This window comes from Salvelinus alpinus, chromosome 29 (assembly GCF_045679555.1).
Source record: "Salvelinus alpinus chromosome 29, SLU_Salpinus.1, whole genome shotgun sequence".
Lineage (NCBI taxonomy): Eukaryota > Metazoa > Chordata > Actinopteri > Salmoniformes > Salmonidae > Salvelinus > Salvelinus alpinus.
In genome coordinates, this window is record NC_092114.1 from 43522928 (window position 1) to 43541751 (window position 18824).

Genomic DNA, 18824 nt, shown 5'->3' on the forward strand with positions numbered 1-18824 from the left:
TTTGAGCCCCACATTTTTTGCCCAAAAAAGAAATGGCGGGGTAAGCCAGCAGAAAATACAAAGCGTTGCGCCATGATTGGCTCAGTGTTCTGTCACTCATGGGGACACGAAATCCCCGCCAAGTAAGGGAAGACTTAAATTTTAGCCCCTTGGGTGCTGCCATAAAGGGACGTTAGAAGTGCCCATCCAAGAAGGCTCAAGGTCATTGGCCACAGATAAAATTATGTAAAATCACAGAAAGTTGAAGTCGGAAGTTTACATACACTTAGGTTGGAGTCATTAAAACTCGTTTTTCAACCACTCCACAAATTTCTTGTTAACAAACTATAGTTTTGGCAAGTCGGTTAGGACATCTACTTTGTGAATAACACAAGTCATTTTTCCAACAATTGTTTACAGACAGATTATTTCACTGTATCACATATCCAGTGGGTCAGAAGTTGACATACACTAAGTTGACTGTGCCTTTTAACAGCTTGGAAAATTCCCGAAAATGATGTCATGGCTTTAGAAGCTTCTGATAGGCTAATTGACATCATTTGAGTCAATTGGAAGTGTACCTGTGGATGTATTTCAAGGCCTACCTTCAAACTCAGTGCCTCTTTGCTTGACATCATGGGATAATCAAAAGAAATCAGCCAAGACCTCAGAAAAAAAATTGGAGACCACAAGTCTGGTTCATCCTTGAGCAATTTTCAAATGCCTGAATGTACCACGTTCATCTGTACAAACAATAGTATGCAAGTATAAACACCATGGGACAACGCAGCCGTCATACCGCTCAGGAAGGAGACGCGTTCTGTCTCCTAGAGATGAATGTATTTTGGTGTGAAAAGTGCAAATCAATCCCAGAACAGCAGCAAAGGACCTTGTGAAGATGCTAGAGCAAACAGGTACACAAATATCTATATCCACAGTAAAACGAGTCCTATATCGACATAACCTGAAAGACCACTCAGCAAGGAAGAAGCCACTGCTCCATAAACCGCCATAAAAAAGCCAGATTACGGTTTGCAACTGCACATGGGGACAAAGATCGTACTTTTTGGAGAAATGTCCTCTGGTCTGATGAAACAAAAATAGAACTGTTTGGCCATAAGCCGAAGAACACCATCCCAACCGTGAAGCACAGGGGTGGCAGCATCATGTTGTGGGGGTGCTTTGCTGCAGGAGGGCACTTCACAAAATAGATGGCTTCATGAGGAAGGAAAATTAGGTGGCTATATTGGAGCAACATCTCAAGACATCAGTCAGGAAGTTAAAGCTTTGTTGCAAATTGGTCTTCCAAATGGACAATGACCCCAAGCATACTTCCAAAGTTGTGGCAAAATGGCTTAAGGACAACAAAGTCAAGGTATTGGAGTGGCCATCACAAAGCCTGACCTCAATCCCATATAAATTTTGTGGGTAGAAAAAGCATGTGCGAGCAAGGAGGCCTACAAACCTGACTGTTACGTCAGCTGAGTCAGGAGGAATGGGTCAAAATTCACTCAACTTATTGTGGGAAGGTTGTGGAAGGCTACCTGAAGCATTTGACCCATGTTAAACTATTTAAAAGCAATGCTACCAAATACTAATTGAGTGTGTGTAAACTTCTGACCCACTGTGAATGTGATGAAAGAAATAAAAGCTGAAAAAAATTATTCTCAACTATTATTCTGACATTTCACATTCTTAAGATAAAGTGGTTATCCTAACTGACCTAAAACAGGGACTGTTTACTTTGATTAGATGTCAGGATTTGTGAAAAACTGAGTTTAAATGTATTTGGCTAAGGTGTATGTAAACTTCGACTTCAACTGTATGTACAGTATCTTTGATTGGACTGATCATGTCAACATCATACTTTCAAAATCTTAGCTAGCAGTCATCATGAATCAAGTCGACAATTTACTGGCAAATCCTTTTTAATCCTTGTCATATGAAGAGGAATTATAGATAAAAGATATCGGTGCTCATCGACCATTGGACATAAACATTACACAACAAGTTGGAAATCGCTAATTCAACAATAAGTGGTTTCAAAGCAATCACTAGCCTGCTATTCAGTGGAGTGGGTGTGTGGTCCAAATCTGGGTTTATGGGTCTCTTTTCCAAGCTTAAAAGGATAAATATTCAACATTGGCCATGCTGTCAATGAAGCATGATTTGTCCCACGCTCAAAACAACTAACTCGGAACTGTGAAAACTTGACTTCAAGACAACTGGGAATTCCGGAAAAAAATAGCTCCGACTGGGAAATACGTTTTGAACGGTCATCCAACTCGGAATTGTAAATTGGGAACTCGGGCCTCCTTCTAGAGCTACGACCTGAAGATCAATGACATCATCATGAGTCGACCTTGTTTATTTCCGAGTTCCCAGTTGTCTTGAAAGCACCATATATCCAGAGAATGCCAGACTTTGATGACAAAATTTGCCCACGAAGGACCGCCGTGCCACCTTCCTGTTCAAGTGAGCACAGCACAACAAGGTGAGTCCAAAAATGTCTTGTATGCTGCTGCATAAATTATATAATATGCCAGGGAGATAGTATTACTTTCTGTTAAAATAATTTATAAAGGTTGAAGATAAATGATTAAATCATTCTACCCGGAAACTTAACCATTAGGGATTAGAGGTTATGTAGCATAGACAAGGAGTAATTAAAGCTGATAAACATATGTCCAAATAGGTTGGACTGGGGAAGAGAGGAATGTATGTGTGTGCCGAAAGAAAAAAAAGAGACTCCTTAACCTATGTTTGAACCGACCCAGCTATAACTCTGGGGAGATAAGATAGGACAGGGAGAGCCCCTCCAGGTTTCCCTTATCTTGGGGGGAATGGAACTGTCAGTTGGGTAGTGATCAACTGTTGTGAGAATTGTAGAGAAGTAGATAGGATAGCTTTCCTAATGTTAGTGTGTATGTATGTGCGTAGGTTAAGAGAATGTTATAAAAGGAACATCTTTGTATATGCACGGTAGAGCTCTCGCGAATAAAATTGGATTTGACTAATTGTGAGTTGGGAATTCTGTCTGTTTCATTTAAACCAGAACTTTACACACTCTGGGTTGCAGACCTATAAGGATAATTGAAATTTATATACATTGATTACAAAATTCTGGAACACTTTCTTAGCTACAGTATACATAAGTGTCTGTTGTGTAGTAAGCTGTTAGTAGCCCATGTGTCTCACCCTAATAATTTGGTCTATTTACCCCTCTTAATTTCACCTACTGTTCTGACTTGGTGGTGCACATGTAGCCTATAACCTGTTTTAAAGAAATCTAATCATTGAATATTGTAAGTTTTCATTGTATGCCCCCTTTATTTATCCTACGGTTTTGACTTGTACAGGGAGAACACTAAGAACGGCCCATGTTCTGAATTCTGTCGCTATACATTTCAAAAGTGCCAAACAAATAGTTATATTGACTACGTCCGTCCTCGCTCGCTCATTGTCTTAATCGAAATTATGGATGGCCTCTTATCCGCTTGTCGTCCCCCTTATGCCATAGTTCTCAATTGTCATTAGAAACTACATTTGTTTAAGCAAGTCAGCATTATCAGCTATGTTTCTGTAAAACGCAGTAAATGAGGCTGAATTAACAGTTTCACTGCCAGACAAGGCTCCACTGTTAGCCAGGGGTAGCAGTGGTAAGATGGGACAGCTTTATGTAGGCCCTTACAGTTTGTGGGCACCGTTTGTCACCGTTATAGTGCAATGAATGTATTGTGTAGTGGCTTTGCTGGCATGCATCCCACTTTTTTGGGGGGGGCCAACCAAGATTTACATGCTAAAATGGCCACTGCGCATGATGATGCACGGCCGATGTCGCAAGGATCTGTATACAATTCCTGGAAGCTGAAAATGTCCCAGTTCTTCAATAGCCTGCATACTCACCAGACATGTCAAAAGGCCTTGCATTGTCCAAGCAGAGGCTTTTACACTGGGTTGTGGACGTCCTCACTCAGGCCTACAAGGGAGTAGGGCTCCCTGTCCCAGAAGGTGTGATATGTCACTCAGCCAGAAGTGGTGCCTCATTCTGGGCTGCGCTGAGAGACTTCCCCCTGAATGAGATAGGCGAACCTTCTACAATCAGGGGTGGGCCACTCCAGTCCTCAGGGGCCTGATTGGTGTCACGCTTTTTCGCCATCCCTAGCAAACACAGCTGATTAATCAAATTGCATTCTAAACTGAAGATCATGATTAGTTGATTATTGGAGTCAGGTGTTTGCTGGGGCAAAACTGTGACACCAATCAGGCCCCCGAGGACTGGAATTGCCACATGGTCATCACCCTGCACGTTCTCAACATTTTACAAGGTCAACGTTGCATCCTGCCACACCGTGGACCAACATACGGTTTTATATGAACCGCGGGCACATCCTCCCAAGCTGTCACGTCACCGGTGTAACTTTGATATTAATTATTCGACCTGTGCGGAGCACAAGGGACATAATCCATACTTTCAACCGTACTGACCGCCTTCCAGGTATTTGTAGAATCATAGTTACATACGTAACTTCCGGTCACACCAGATACTGACTGATTTTCTGATCCACGCCCCTACTTTTCAAAAATGTTTTATGGTATCTGCGACCAACAGATTTGTATATATATTTTCTACATTTAACCTTTATTTAACTAGGCAAGTCAGTTAAGAACAAATTCTTATTTACAATGACGGCCTACCCCAGCCGACGCTAGGCCAATTGTGCACCGCCCTATGGGACTCCCAATCACGGCCAGATGTGATACAGCCTGGACTCGAACCACGGACTGTAGTGACGCCTCTTGCACTGAGATGCAGTGCCTTAGACCGCCACTCGGGAGTCCTAAATGTATATCTGTATTCCCAGTCATGTGAAATCCATAGATTAGGGCCTAGTGAATTTATTTCAATTGACTGATTTCCTTATGTGAACTGGAACTCAGTCAAATTGTTGCGTTTATATTTTTGTTCAATATTGTTGCGTTCATATTTTTGTATTTAAAAAGTCATTTTGAATAAAGATATTGAAAAAAAATCTTTAATTTTCATCCATAGCCATGGGATGTATCCCCCCCACCAAATTAGTCCACTAAACCTTTACTCCTGTTAGTGGAGAAAAATATAAATTCCCTTAGAAGCAGAACATAAACCAAGAAGACGCACATAATACTGCAATGTCAACAATTTTACAAATATTTTACAAGCTATAGCAATCCCTCATACCTGACAGTCTCATTTCTAGTTACATTTTTAATCTTTGTGCAATGCTTTCAATCTTACTTCACAATGTAACTTAGAGTACTTTCACTATAGTCCCAGAGGCAATCCCCTTCTTCATACAACCACAAGAAAACACCCATAACAGTATAACAAACAGTTGAGTTAAAAATAAACCATTCCCTTTGACAAAAAACGGACATAGGCTTCGGATCAAACCTGAGATATCTAAATGCAACGAGAGGTACAGGTATGTCACATACATTATGTTCAAGACAGGTAAATAACACTCTTTCCTCTTCTCCCTTTCCATCCATTCCTAAACCCTCTTTCCTTTCTAATAATTTCTTGTCTCCAGTATCTCTTCCCTTTTTTTCTTCCACTCCACCTTTTTAGCACCTTCACTGTAGGCAGTGTGTCATAACACTTCGGTTTGGAGACATATAAAATGGAACACTGAGACACATGGCTAACATTCTAAAAACATAAGGCATGATTTCTACTGCAGCGGTCTGCCGGGTAGCTTAGCAACAGCAACGACCACCATAAGGGCTTACTTTATAGGTTAAAAAGACAAAGACATTTGTTACCAGCTAAAACCAATGGTAAATATCACTCTAGTAAAGAGATGAACTGGGCAGTGGGTCTGAAAATGAACGTCACTCAGTCAGGCACTGTTGTGTGGTACTTTCTTAGGTATGTGTAGGTAAAACACAGACATGGATACACATGTAACAATATGTACATGTGGGTTTGAAGTGTAATGATGTGTAATGACGTTTCTCACAAACGTAAGAACATAAGTAGTAGTTCAATGTAGTGCAGACAGAGTTAAACGCATATTTCCACTGTGTGAATCACACTGCAGCGGTAAAACTGTGTGTGTTTCACTGTAAAGATTGTATGAAATATGACTGTTCTTGTAATGCCGTTTGGTGGAGTAGTCGGCGCTAAACGAGCCACTTCTCAATGCAGGTGTTGAACACCGTGTCGTTGGAGTGCCACTTGACGTGCTCTACTCCAGCCATTGAGCACAGGAACAGGTCCCCACGAGCGTTTAGGGTCTTCAGGCCAAACACATCTCTCAAATATAGCTAGGAAAGGGAGGAGAATCATTATAAGAAGATAACATATAGCATCTTGATATATCTAGCATCAAGGTGGAATCTTGTCATAATTATGCAAAACCATGGTCTAAAATAATACTTACATCCTGGTCCTTTATCTCAACGACAGTCTCGTTGTCATTGTAAAATCCAAACTGACTAAAGAGTGAAAAAGAAAAAGAAAAAAAAGATGTGGATGATATTGAATGAAGAGAGATCTCTCTTGGAACACAATGCCTCATACATTAAAGTGGAGAGAATATTTTTCTTAGAGACAATTTAAGATAAAAAAATACAGTATCAAGCAGATAGAATGGAAACAATGCTTTACCAGAATATACAGAGTATACCAAACATTAGGAACACCTAACACACAAGGGGTCGCAAGCGTTCCACAGGGATGCTGGACCATGTTGACTCCAATGCTTCCCTACAGTTGTGTGAAGTTTGCTGGATGTCCTTTGGCTGGTGAACCATTCTTGATACACACTGGAAACCGTCGAGCGTGAAAAAGCCAGCAGCACCTACTACCATACCCCGTTCAAAGACACTTAAATCTTTTGTCTTGCCCATTCACCCTCTGAATGGCACACATACACAATCCATGTCTCAAAGCTTAAAAATCCTTCTTTAACCCGTCTCTTCATCTACACGTGGACTTAACAAGTGACATCGATAAGGGATCATAGCTTTCACCTGGATTCACCTGGTCAGCCCATGTCATGGAAAGAGCAGGTGTTTTTAACGTTTTGTATACTCTAGGAAAGAGGAAGGATGAACTAGTCACCTGGATTGCCAGGGTGTGATGACTCCATCGTCTGGCCCCCCAATTAAGACCAGCTTCTTGATACGCAGGAAGTTCTTCTTCCACACTGAATGAGAAAGGATATGATATTCTAACTATATAATATAATTGTAATTGCTGACATGATAACAAAATGCACATAACAATACTGTACAATGACCAAAAGGTTCCTATAAAATGCAGAGTAATACAACCAATGACAACGTCGACTCAGCAGCAATAGAGTAGACAGACATCCACTATTTCAGAGAAGTGTTAGAATATAAAGCCCACAGCAAAGGGGACCGACCAGATTCACATTAGCAGCGTTGCTGACCTGTTGAATTGGGATTTGGCCTCTCACTGTTCAATAAAGCCAGATAATCACTGCCGTTCACATACATGTCCGTGTGATGGGGGTCTGCAAGAGAGAACAAACAGTTTAGTCAAACAACTTTTCACTAGGACCAAAGATCCTCAATATATCTACAGTGACTCCTTGGGAACCCTACAAGGCAAGGTTGAGTCAAGGTACATTTTGTCCGAAAACACACTCGCCTTTCCAGTAGTTGCAGATGGATATCCTCTGGCCCACTCCAGTGTAGCAGAAATGAAACAGGTTGGACTTCATGAACTGGGGGAAGAGGTACTTTAGGTAGTCTGTGTCTGAACAGAAACACAAGTTAGTTTAATTCAGGCCTCAGCACATACTAGCACAGAACTTCAATGTATCATGTTTCAAACAATCACGTTGGCTGTTGAGCACAATGACCAAGTTGATGGTTTATAACGAACTCACACCTCCATACTGTCCAGCCTGAGGCGAGGACAAAGAGATGAAGGAGTGGACATTGTGATTAGGGAGTGTGGACAGGATCCCTCTGCAAATCAGGCCACCTGTAACAGAACAAGGGTGAATAGTGGTGTGGAGGCTGTGCTTTGGCAAAGTGGGTGGGGTTATATCCTGCCCGTTTGGCCCTGTCCGGGGGTATTGTCGGATGGGGCCACAGTGTCTCCCGACCCCTCCTCTCAGCCTCCAGTATTTTTGCTGCAGTAGTTTGTGTGTCAGGGGGCTAGGGTCAGTCTGTTATATCTGGAGTATTTCTCCTGTCTTATCCGGTGTCCTGTGTGAATTTAAGTATGCTCTCTCTAATTCTCTCTCTCTCTCGGAGGACCTGAGCCGTAGGACCATGACTCCTTGCTGTCCCCAGTCCACCTGACTGTGCTGCTGCTCCAGTTTCAACTGTTCTGCCTGCGGATATGGAACCCTGACCTGTTCACTGGACGTGCTACCTGTCCCAGACCTGCTGTTTTCAACTCTCTAGAAACAGCAGGAGCGGTAGAGATACTCTGAATGATCGGCTATGAAAAGCCAACTGACATTTACTCCTGAGGTGCTGACCTGTTGCACCCTCGACAACCACTGATTATTATTATTTGACCCTGCTGGTCATTTATGAACATTTGAACATCGTGGCCATGTTCTGTTATAATCTTCACCCGGCACAGCCAGAAGAGGACTGGCCACCCCTCATAGCCTGGGTCCTCTCTAGGTTTCTATCTAGGTTCTGGTCTTTCTAGGGAGTTTTTTCTAGCCACCGTGCTTCTACACCTGCCTTGCTTGCTGTTTGGGGTTTTAGGCTGGGTTTCTGTACAGCACTTTGTGACATCAGCTGATGTAAGAAGGGCTATATAAATACATTTGATTGAATATAAAGCTGTATTAAAAAAGATTCAGCAAAACACAGTCGCACACACATACCTTGAGAGTAGCAGATGAAGTGGACCCCATCTGCAGCGTTTTGCATGATGGGATAGATGGCTTCCTTGAAGCCCTCCACTTGTTTCCATAGTGGCTGTAAGCTGGAGCTGCGGTCAAACAGGTCGATGACTGACACATTGGTTCCTGGGTGAGACTGTCAGAAGAAGAGGATGGGACAGATTAGAGCACTATAAGCATAGAATTAGAATATACGAATCCTCATTTTAATAGGATCAATGACTACAACAAAGATAGGTTTATTTGGAAGGCTATAAAGCTAGGATTGTCAGAGAAGATGCCAAATTAGTCAATACATGATGTAAAATGTCTCAACTGATATCAGCATTTCTTATGCAAAAACTTAACTCAGCCAGTAGTTTTGAAAGTGGTTCCTTAAACGGTTCTCATATGATATGTCATGTCCTGCAAGTTTAAAAAAAAATCAAACCATGGGTAGGTAGACTTAAAGCTGAAATGTGTAACTTTTTGGACGACCTGACCAAATTCAGTTATAGATATGTAATTCTCATTGAAAGCAAGTCTAAGTGGTAGATATGTTCTATGTGCGCTGTTTCTATGCTTCCCGTTCTTAAGTTTAATTAAAGTCTTTTACTTTCAGTTTTGTACACCAGCTTTAAACAGCTGAAAATAAAAAATAACTTTAGTTATGGAAAAGACTACCATCTAAATTGCTGTGAACAATGATTCTCTACACATGTTTGTTTTGTCACAAACTGAAATTAGGCAAACTATTAGAATTTTAGCAACCAGGAAATGGCAGAGCGTTTTCTGCATATTGCAGCTTAAGTTGACTTTGAATAAGACCATAATTGAAACTGTTCAGCCTACGGACTTTGTTTGATGTCAGTCTTCATTGGAGACTACCTGTGCTGGAGGACATCTGCATGATGGTGCTGCTGGCAGGCTTAAATAATACAATGTCCAATCAAGTAATTTTTGTTTGTCACAATTTACTATAAGGCAGGGTTCACCAACTGGCGGCCTGTAGGACGAATTTTCCCACGGGTGATTTTATTTGTCACTCCACTCCAAGTTTTCTGAATTGAATGAATTGTTGGATATAAGACTAAAAACACCAGCAAATCAGCTCTTCATGATTTACATTTTGGAAATCTGTTCCAAGGTATTCCCACCCATAAGAGAGATATGTGATCGTATACAAATGTATACGAAATGAGAAATTATGTTTTTGTCAAATATTATATCGGCTTGGGCCTCTTGCAGTAAATTTGAAGTCTACATATTTTTAATTGGCCGTGTTCCAGTGCATCAAAACCATGATGTATCATGGGTAAATTGTGACCGATGGTGATCTACAAATAATATTGAGTAGTTATTTATTATGGAAGATGATTTGTAGATTAGTCAGTCTCGCCTTTAAAGTCGGCAGCAATGTCAAACGCGCCCATTTTGTTCCGGCCCACGGCTGAATCTAGTTGATGAGGTGCCATAAGGTGTAAAAAAAATTACCAAACTTATTTGTAACTAGTAGTTAATAAGTTTCCTGAACAGATACTATTTTATTCTTACTGGAGTAGTTTCTTAAGATGGCTACTTTCTTGAGTACAGATTTCCAAAGTACCCACCTCTGCCTAGTGCTGGGGATAGTTAGGGACTGTCAATAAATTACACCACTTTTTTTTTTTTTAAGGGATATTTTCATGTTGCCCATCTTTTAGTTGTCTCATTAACTGCTTTGAATATTTGCATATGAATTTCTACAATTTAAAAAGTTGGTTTGAGGTTTAAGTCATTAACCTTTTTAGCCTTTAAAAATATTGTCCCAGGTACATTGTGTAATTTACTGACAGTCCCTAACTAATCCCATAGGGATATCGAATCTCAAACCAAATTGACCATGGACATTATGATCGGGTAGCTTTCAGCTGCACTCCTACTTGATGATTACTTGGGTGCTGCCAGCAGGATTCAAATAAACCCAACCCATGGAAAAATGCTACATTCCATTTTTTACTATAATCTTGCAAATCTCTGTTTTGGACGAGACTGACTTTATTACAAATGATCCTATCTACACTTTGTAATACATTTTGACACTAGAATAAATGTTTGATTCATATCCATGCCACATAGGCCATTTTTTAAACGAGAAGTTGCTTTATAGGGGCAATCGCTCTTTAAACCCCCCCCCCCCCCCAAAAAAGCTATTTTTTCTTTTTTTTTAGGCTGGAACAAAATGTGGAATAAGTCAAGGGGTATGAATACTTTCTGAAGGCACTGTATGTGATGTGATGTGCCTTCTGCATGATGAGGTTGAGTCAAGTATGGGGAGATGTCCTTTGCTGGGTTGAGTGACACTGTGCCACTAGGTTCTATTTTGTGGTCTGAGAAATGAGTTGGTTCCCCTAAGTGATCTGTTGAAGTCAGAGTTCGTCAGAGTCTTTTGTTACTTTAGCGGACACGTTCTTTGCCACAGTAGAGGTGGTTGTGGTTCCTCAGCAGGGTGGTACAGAACAAGAAGGGCCCGCACACTGTTAAAGCTCCCAATTCACCGCTTTATGGACAACGTTTCCATCAGAAATGGATCTTTGTCAGGCCAAACGCGCATGTGTTCACATCCCAAAATATACACATTACACCTCACATGACCATTGCGGACATGACGCAGCATGGGTGCAAAAAACATTTGTAAATCTCTAATAATAATAATAAGATGGGTACATGCAATGATTCCAGAAAATAATATACATTTACAAAATGACCAAGCGAGTAACCTGGAAGCAAAGACCAATCAAAGTAACATATTCAGGTAAGAAATGGTCTGATATCAAACTCTTGGTTCAGACCTCTAGGAGACATGGTACACAAAATCGTAATTCCAATACAATTCTCTTGTCAATAGATGATCAGTATCTCCCCCCTTCCTAGGAGTCTTAACATGTTCGATGCTAATGTGTCTCAAAGAGCTACTGTCGTGACGAGCCTCCATGAAATGCGCAGCCATAGGCTAACCTTGAGGGTGTGTTGGTGTCAGGTGTTGATTTAGCTGACATGTTTCTCAGCTATGAGAGGGAGGGGATACCTCACAGTCATATTGTGAGGTTTGTGAGGATCCGCTGGAAGACGCTTTCTGGGTTTTGCGGGGCAACTTTTGGAAGGAAAAAAATCTGAGTGCAGAGCAAATCATGTTATGATTTAGTTTTTTTGACTGGTTTCTGGTTTTGAAAATGGCTTTCTCAGAGTTTAGGGTTTCTGTAGTCAGGTTGTGTAACTGCAGCTCTAGTGTTTATACTGTACTTATTGGTCTCTTTAGTTAAGGAAGTTTTATGGAAAAGAAATATAAGGTATAAAAGTTACAAAAATAGATATTGGTGACAGATTTTTGATTTTTTTTTTTCTTGTTGGGGAGGACTTATGATATTGGGGGATGGGGGGGGGGGGGGGGGGGGGGTAGTGTTAGGACTCCAGGTTAGACTGCCGAACTCCATTCCCCCAAGGGGAAGCAGAAACCTTGTCCAGATGTTGAGCCTGGTTAATAAATCAGGTGCTGCCAATTAAGGTGATTGTGTCCCAGCTTGCAAGCCGCTAGGCTGCAGGTTTTGTTTGGTGGCATGAGGCGGTTTGTTTGTTTTTGAGTCTTTAGTTTGGGCATGTCTTTTTGTAGGTTACAGGTTACAGACCAATTACCTATGCCTAAGACCCCTAGACTTAGCAAGTGCAACAATATTAGCTGGCTAGTTATGGGTTTAATAAAAGCGCCCGGGACTGAATTTAAATAAATTGGTTTTGGTGTGTGGTTTGATGTGGGAGTCATGTGTTCGCAAGTGGGAAGTTAGCCAAAATATTTTGCCAATTAGCTTCAGCCAGCTGGTGTGTGACCGGGGCTAGTTAGGGACCGCCAATAAATTACACAATGTAAATGAGACAATATTTTCATATTGCACACCTTTTAGATTCTCATTAAATGCTTTCAATATTTGTAAATTCATTTCTACAATTTATAGTTGGTTTGAGGTTAAGTCATTGAAATTTGGAGCTATTGGAATGATAACATGCTGTCCCATGTACATTGTGACCAACAAGCCCCATAGGGATATGCAATCTGGTTTCCGCTTAGGTTATGGATGTGTCACTGCAACCTTAAAGGTCCTCAATGATGTCACCATTGCCCTTGATTCTAAGAAATATTGTGCTGCTATTTTTATTGACTTGGCCAAAGCTTTTGATACGGTAGAGCATTCCATTCTTGTGGGCCGGCTAATGAGTATTGGTGTTTCGGAGGGGTCTTTAGCCTGGTTTGCTAACTGCCTCTCTCAAAGAGTGCAGTGTATAAAGTAGAGGTTCGACCGATTAAATCGGAATGGCCGAATAATTAGGGCCGATTTCAAGTTTTCATAACAATCGCAAATTTTTTTTTACACCTTTATTTAACTAGGCAAGTCAGTTAAGAACATATTCTTATTTTCATTGACGGCCTAGGAACGGTGGGTTAACTGACTTGTTCAGGGGCAGAACGACAGATTTTTACCTTGTCAGCTCGGGGATTCAATCTTGCAACCTTACGGTTAACTAGTCCAGCGCTCTAATCACCTGCTTTACATTGCACTCCACGAGGAGCCTCCCTGTTACGCGAATGCAGTAAGAAGCCAAGGTAAGTTGCTAGCTAGCATTAAACTTATCTTATAAAAAACAATCAATCATAATCACTAGTTAACTACACATGGTTGATGATATTACTAGTTTATCTAGCGTGTCCTGCGTTGCATATAATCGATGCGGTGCGCATTCGCGAAACAGGACTGTCGTTGCGCCAACGTGTACCTAACCATAAACATCAATGCCTTTCTTAAAATCAATACACAAGTATATATTTTTAAACCTGCATATTTAGTTAATATTGCCTGCTAACATGAATTTCTTTTAACTAGGAAAATTGTGTCACTTCTCTTGCAACAGAGTCAGGGTATATGCAGCAGTTTGGGCTGCCTGGCTCGTTGCGAACTGTGTGAAGACTATTTCTTCCTAACAAAGACAGCCAACTTCGCCAAACGGGGGATGATTCAACAAAAGCGCATTTGCGAAAAAAAGCACAATCGTTACACGACTGTACCTAACCATAAACATCAATGCCTTTCTTAAAATCAATACACAGAAGTATACATTTTTAAACCTGCATATTTAGCTAAAAGAAATCCAGGTTAGTAGGCAATATTAACCAGGTGAAATTGTGTCACTTCTCTTGCGTTCAGTGCACGCAGAGTCAGGGTATATGCAACAGTTTGGGCCGCCTGGCTCGTTGCGAACTAATTTGCCAGAATTGTACATAATTATGACATAACATTGAAGGTTGTGAAATGTAACAGGAATATTTAGACTTAGGGATGCCACCCGTTAGATAAAATACGGAACGGTTCCGTATTTCACTGAAAGAATAAATGTTTTGTTTTCCAGATTATAGTTTGCGGATTCAACCATATTAATGACCTAAGGCTCGTATTTCTGTGTGTTATTATGTTATAATTAAGTCTATGATTTAATAGAGCAGTCCGACTGAGCGGTGGTAGGCAGCAGTAGGCTCGTAAGCATTCATTCAAACAGCACTTTCGTGCATTTTGCCAGCAGCTCTTTGCAATGCTTCAAGCTTCACTGTTTATGACTTCAAGCCTATCAACTCCCGAGTTTAGGCTGGTGTAACCGATGTGAAATGGCTAGCTAGTTAGCGGGGTGCACGCAAATAGCGTTTCAAACGTCACTGGCTCTGAGACTTGGAGTAGTTGTTCCCCTTGCTCTGCATGGGTAACGCTGCTTCGAGGGTGGCTTTTGTCGATGTGTTCCTGGTTCGAGCCCAGGTAGGAGTGAGGGGAGGGACGGAAGCTATACTGTTACACTGGCAATACTAAAGTGCCTATAAGAACATCCAATAGTCAAAGGTATATGAAATACAAATCGTATAAAGAGAAATAGTCCTATAATTCCTATAATAACTACAACCTAAAACTTCTTAACTGGGAATATTGAAGACTCATGTTAAAAGGAACCACCAGCTTTCATATGTTCTCATGTTCTGAGCAAGGAACTTAAATGTTAGCTTTCTTACATGGCACATATTGCACTTTTACTTTCTTCTCCAACACTTTGTTTTTGCATTATTTAAACCAAATTGAACATGTTTCATTATTTATTTGAGGCTAAATTGATTTTATTGATGTATTATATTAAGTTAAAATAAGTGTTCATTCAGTATTGTTGTAATTGTCATTATTAAAATATATATATATATATATATATATAAAAAATAAAATAATAATCGGCCGATTAATCGGTATCGGATATTTTTGGTCCTCCAATAATCGGTATCAGCGTTGAAAAATCATAATCGGTCGATCTCTAGTATAAAGTCAGAAAATCTGCTCTCTCAGCCACTGCCTGTCACCAAGGGAGTACCCCAAGGCTCAATCCTAGGCACCACGCTCTTCTCAATTTACATCAACATAGCTCAGGCAGTAGGAAGCTCTCATCCATTTATATGCAGATGACACAGTCTTATACTCAGCTGGCCCCTCCCCAGATTTTATGTTAAAAGCTCTACAACAAAGCTTTCTTTGTGTCCAACAAGCTTTCTCTACCCGTAACTTTGTTCTGAACACCTCCAAAACAAAGGTCATGTGGTTTGGTATGAAGAATGCCCCTCTTCCCCACAGGTGTGATTACTACCTCAGAGTTTAGAGCTTGAGGTAGTCACCTCATACAAGTACTTGGGAGTATGGCTAGACGGTACACTGTCCTTCTCTCAGCACATATCAAGGCTGCAGGCTAAAATTAAATATAGACTTGGTTCCCTCTATCGTAATCGCTCCTCTTTCACCCCAGCTGCCAAACTAACCCTGATTCAGATGACCATCCTACCCATGCTAAATTACAGAGACGTAATTTATAGATCGTCAGGTAAGGGTGCTCTCGAGCGGCTAGATGTTCTTTACCATTCGGCCATCAGATTTGCCACCAATGCTCCTTATAGGACATCACTGCACTCTATACTCCTCTGTAAACTGGTCATCTCTGTATAACCGTCACAAGACTGATGACGGTTGATGCTTATTTATAAAACCCTCTTAGGCCTCACTTCCCCCTATCTGAGATATCTACTGCTGCCCTCATCCTCCACATACAACACCCGTTCTGCCAGTCACAATCTATTAAAGGTCCCCAAAGCACACACACATGCCAGGGTCGCTTGTCTTTTCAGTTCGCTGCAGCTAGCGACTGGAACGAGCTGCAACAAACACTCAAACTGGACAGTTATCTCAATCTCGTCATTCAAAGCCTCAATCATGGACACTCTTACTGACAGTTGTGGCTGCTTTGCGTGATGTATTGTTGTCTCTACCTCCTTGCCCTTTGTGCAGTTGCTTGTGCCCAATAATGTTTGTACCATGTTGTGCTGCTACCATGTTGTCTTGTCATGCATGTTGTCGTCTTAGGTCTCTCTTTATGTAGTGTTGTCTCTCTTGCCGTGATGTGCATTTCGTCCTAATATATATATATTTTTAATCTTTGATCCCAGCCCCAGCAGGAGGCATTTTGCAATTTGATAGGCCGTCATTGTAAATAAGGATTTGTTCTTAACTGACTTGCCTAGCTAAATAAAGGTTAAATAAATAATAATGATTACCTGCTGCATTGAAACAGCACTAGACTAAACCTAATTTCATCCTTGTGGTATTGAGAGAAACGTGGTAATGCTTTCACTGCTTGCATATAAAAGGAAGATAGATCCTACAGGATAGTACTTGCTTTATCCAGCTAATCTGGTCCTTTCTGTCATCCTGTGAACCCCGTTTATTGTTGCTCACGGCTATGTTCCTTATGGCTGTTTTCTTGTGCATACACCCAGGCAAAGGGTAACAAAGACAACATTATGTCAAGAATCTGGCAACAATCAACAGCCTATTTCAGCAGTATTCATGAAGAGCTCAGCTGATATGTCTGGTGGCGACAAACGTTGATTTCATTATAACACCGCCTTCATAGAATACCAATGTGACACTTATGTAACAGTCCTATCGAGATTGGAAACATTGTAGCGACCGAAATTACTGTAAAAAAAACCATGGTCTCGTGCTATTCAAGCAGACCACAGCCATGTTTGATGAGTACACTTAAGCGCGGGCCCAGGTTACAGCAGCACAATGGAAACCCTAATACAAACAAGTTATAGTTTAAGACACTGATATGGGTCTTAGACATGTTACAGTCTATATAATCCAGCCTGCCATATCTGTTCCGTTGTTACATAGCCTAACAGGCGTTTATTATCACCCATATCCAATCTTTTTTTATTTATATTTGTAGCCTGTGTTGGTATATTTTCATGCACTCACCTGATTGATGAAGCGAAGCAACTCTACAAATACCCCGGAGCTGTCGAACAAACCATGGACTATGACCACTGGTTTGTACCCGATGACTGTAGCAACAAGGCAGGCACCAAACAGTGTCCACAACAGCCTTGTCACCCCTCTCTTCCTCCGACAAGAGACGGCAGAGGGCCCTTTCATAGTTATTTTAACAAAACATTAAATCGCGGTAAAAACCAACGAATACTAAAATATCGTACACTGTACACAATCTGCCCAACACTGTACTAAGGTTAAAATCTTCTTGCTTGGTTTAGGGGAATTCCTGTTTCTTTAGACAATTTAGCTAATAAATAGGTCCTACATAAAATTGCCATCTCATGTGCTACTCTTTACTCTCGTTCCCTTTCATGAATCGTGTTTTAAATTAAATTAACACCCTTGCGAAATCTCTGCATATACCCTCTGCATCATATAACAGGTGTTTAGACACAACCCCACTTAATATTTGCTTGGGGGTTTGTTTGTTCCGGTTCTTGATCAAAACCCGACACCGCGCATTAAGTCATTTCCGGTTTCGATAGCTTCTCAAAGGAGCCGCCTGCCCCAACCGTGGACCCAACTATCCTAGACAGAAAAATACCACCTACACAGAAATATGCCGCATGCACCTTTCCCAAAAATAACACAATTAGGACGGCAACATATAGTACATTTATTGTAAACAAGTTTGTAGCTCACAGACAGTACATACTCAAATGATAATTCAAGTCAAGATCTGCTGAATTGTTCCCGAGTGTAGCCAAGGCCTGGTCATCATACCAAAATACAACTATTGAATGTGTCGCTCAGTTACTATTTTGCTCACGCACAAAATTACATCTTCACACAGTATTTCCATTTAAAATGGGCATTACTGAAGTGGGGTAATAATTATCATATAATTATCATATACAGTACCAGTTTGGACACACCTACTTATTCAAGGATTTTTCTTTATTTGTACTCTTTCCTGGTCGAATTGCTGCAAAGAAACCACCAGTGGTGGAAAAATAACCCAATTTTCATACTTGAGTAAAAGTAAAGATACCTTAAAAGAAAATTACTCAAGTAAAAGTCACCCAGTAAAATACTACTTGAGTAAAAGTCTAAAAGTATTTGGTTTTAAACGTACTTAAGATTCAAAAGTAAAAGTATAAATCATTTAAAATGTCTTATATTAAGCAAACCAGACAACACAATTTTCTTGTTTTTTTAATTTACGGATAGTCAGGGTCACAGTTCAACACTCAGACATAATTTACAAACGAAGCATTTGTGTTTAGTGAGTCTGCAGATCAGAGGCAGTAGGGATGACCAGGGATGTTCTCTTGATAAGTGTGTGAATTAGACAATTTTCCTGTCCTGCTAAGCATTCCAAATGTAAACGAGTACTTTTGGGTGTCAGGGAAAATGTAAGGAGTAAAAAATACATGATTTTCTTTAGGAATGTAGTGGAGTAAAAGTAGTCAAAAATATAAATAGTAAAGTACAGATACCCCAAAAAACTACTTAAGTAGTATTAAAAGTATTTTTTACTTAAGTACTTTACACCATGGGAAACCACTACAAAAGGACACCAATCAGAAGAGACTTGCTT

General features: G+C 40.6%; 1 protein-coding gene across 1 annotated transcript; it reads right to left on the reverse strand.

The window, feature by feature from the left end:
* Window positions 1-4999: 4999 nt before the first annotated feature.
* LOC139558793 (lysosomal thioesterase PPT2-A-like) lies at window positions 5000-17724 on the reverse strand. Its single transcript, XM_071374225.1, has 8 exons — window positions 17210-17724; window positions 8847-9000; window positions 7886-7981; window positions 7643-7750; window positions 7422-7505; window positions 7088-7172; window positions 6405-6459; window positions 5000-6288 (listed from the first exon to the last, which is right to left on the reverse strand). Exons 1-8 carry the CDS (start codon window positions 17384-17386, stop codon window positions 6145-6147), a joined length of 903 nt encoding a protein of 300 aa, XP_071230326.1. The 5' UTR covers window positions 17387-17724; the 3' UTR covers window positions 5000-6144.
* Between the last annotated feature and the right edge of the window lie 1100 nt (window positions 17725-18824).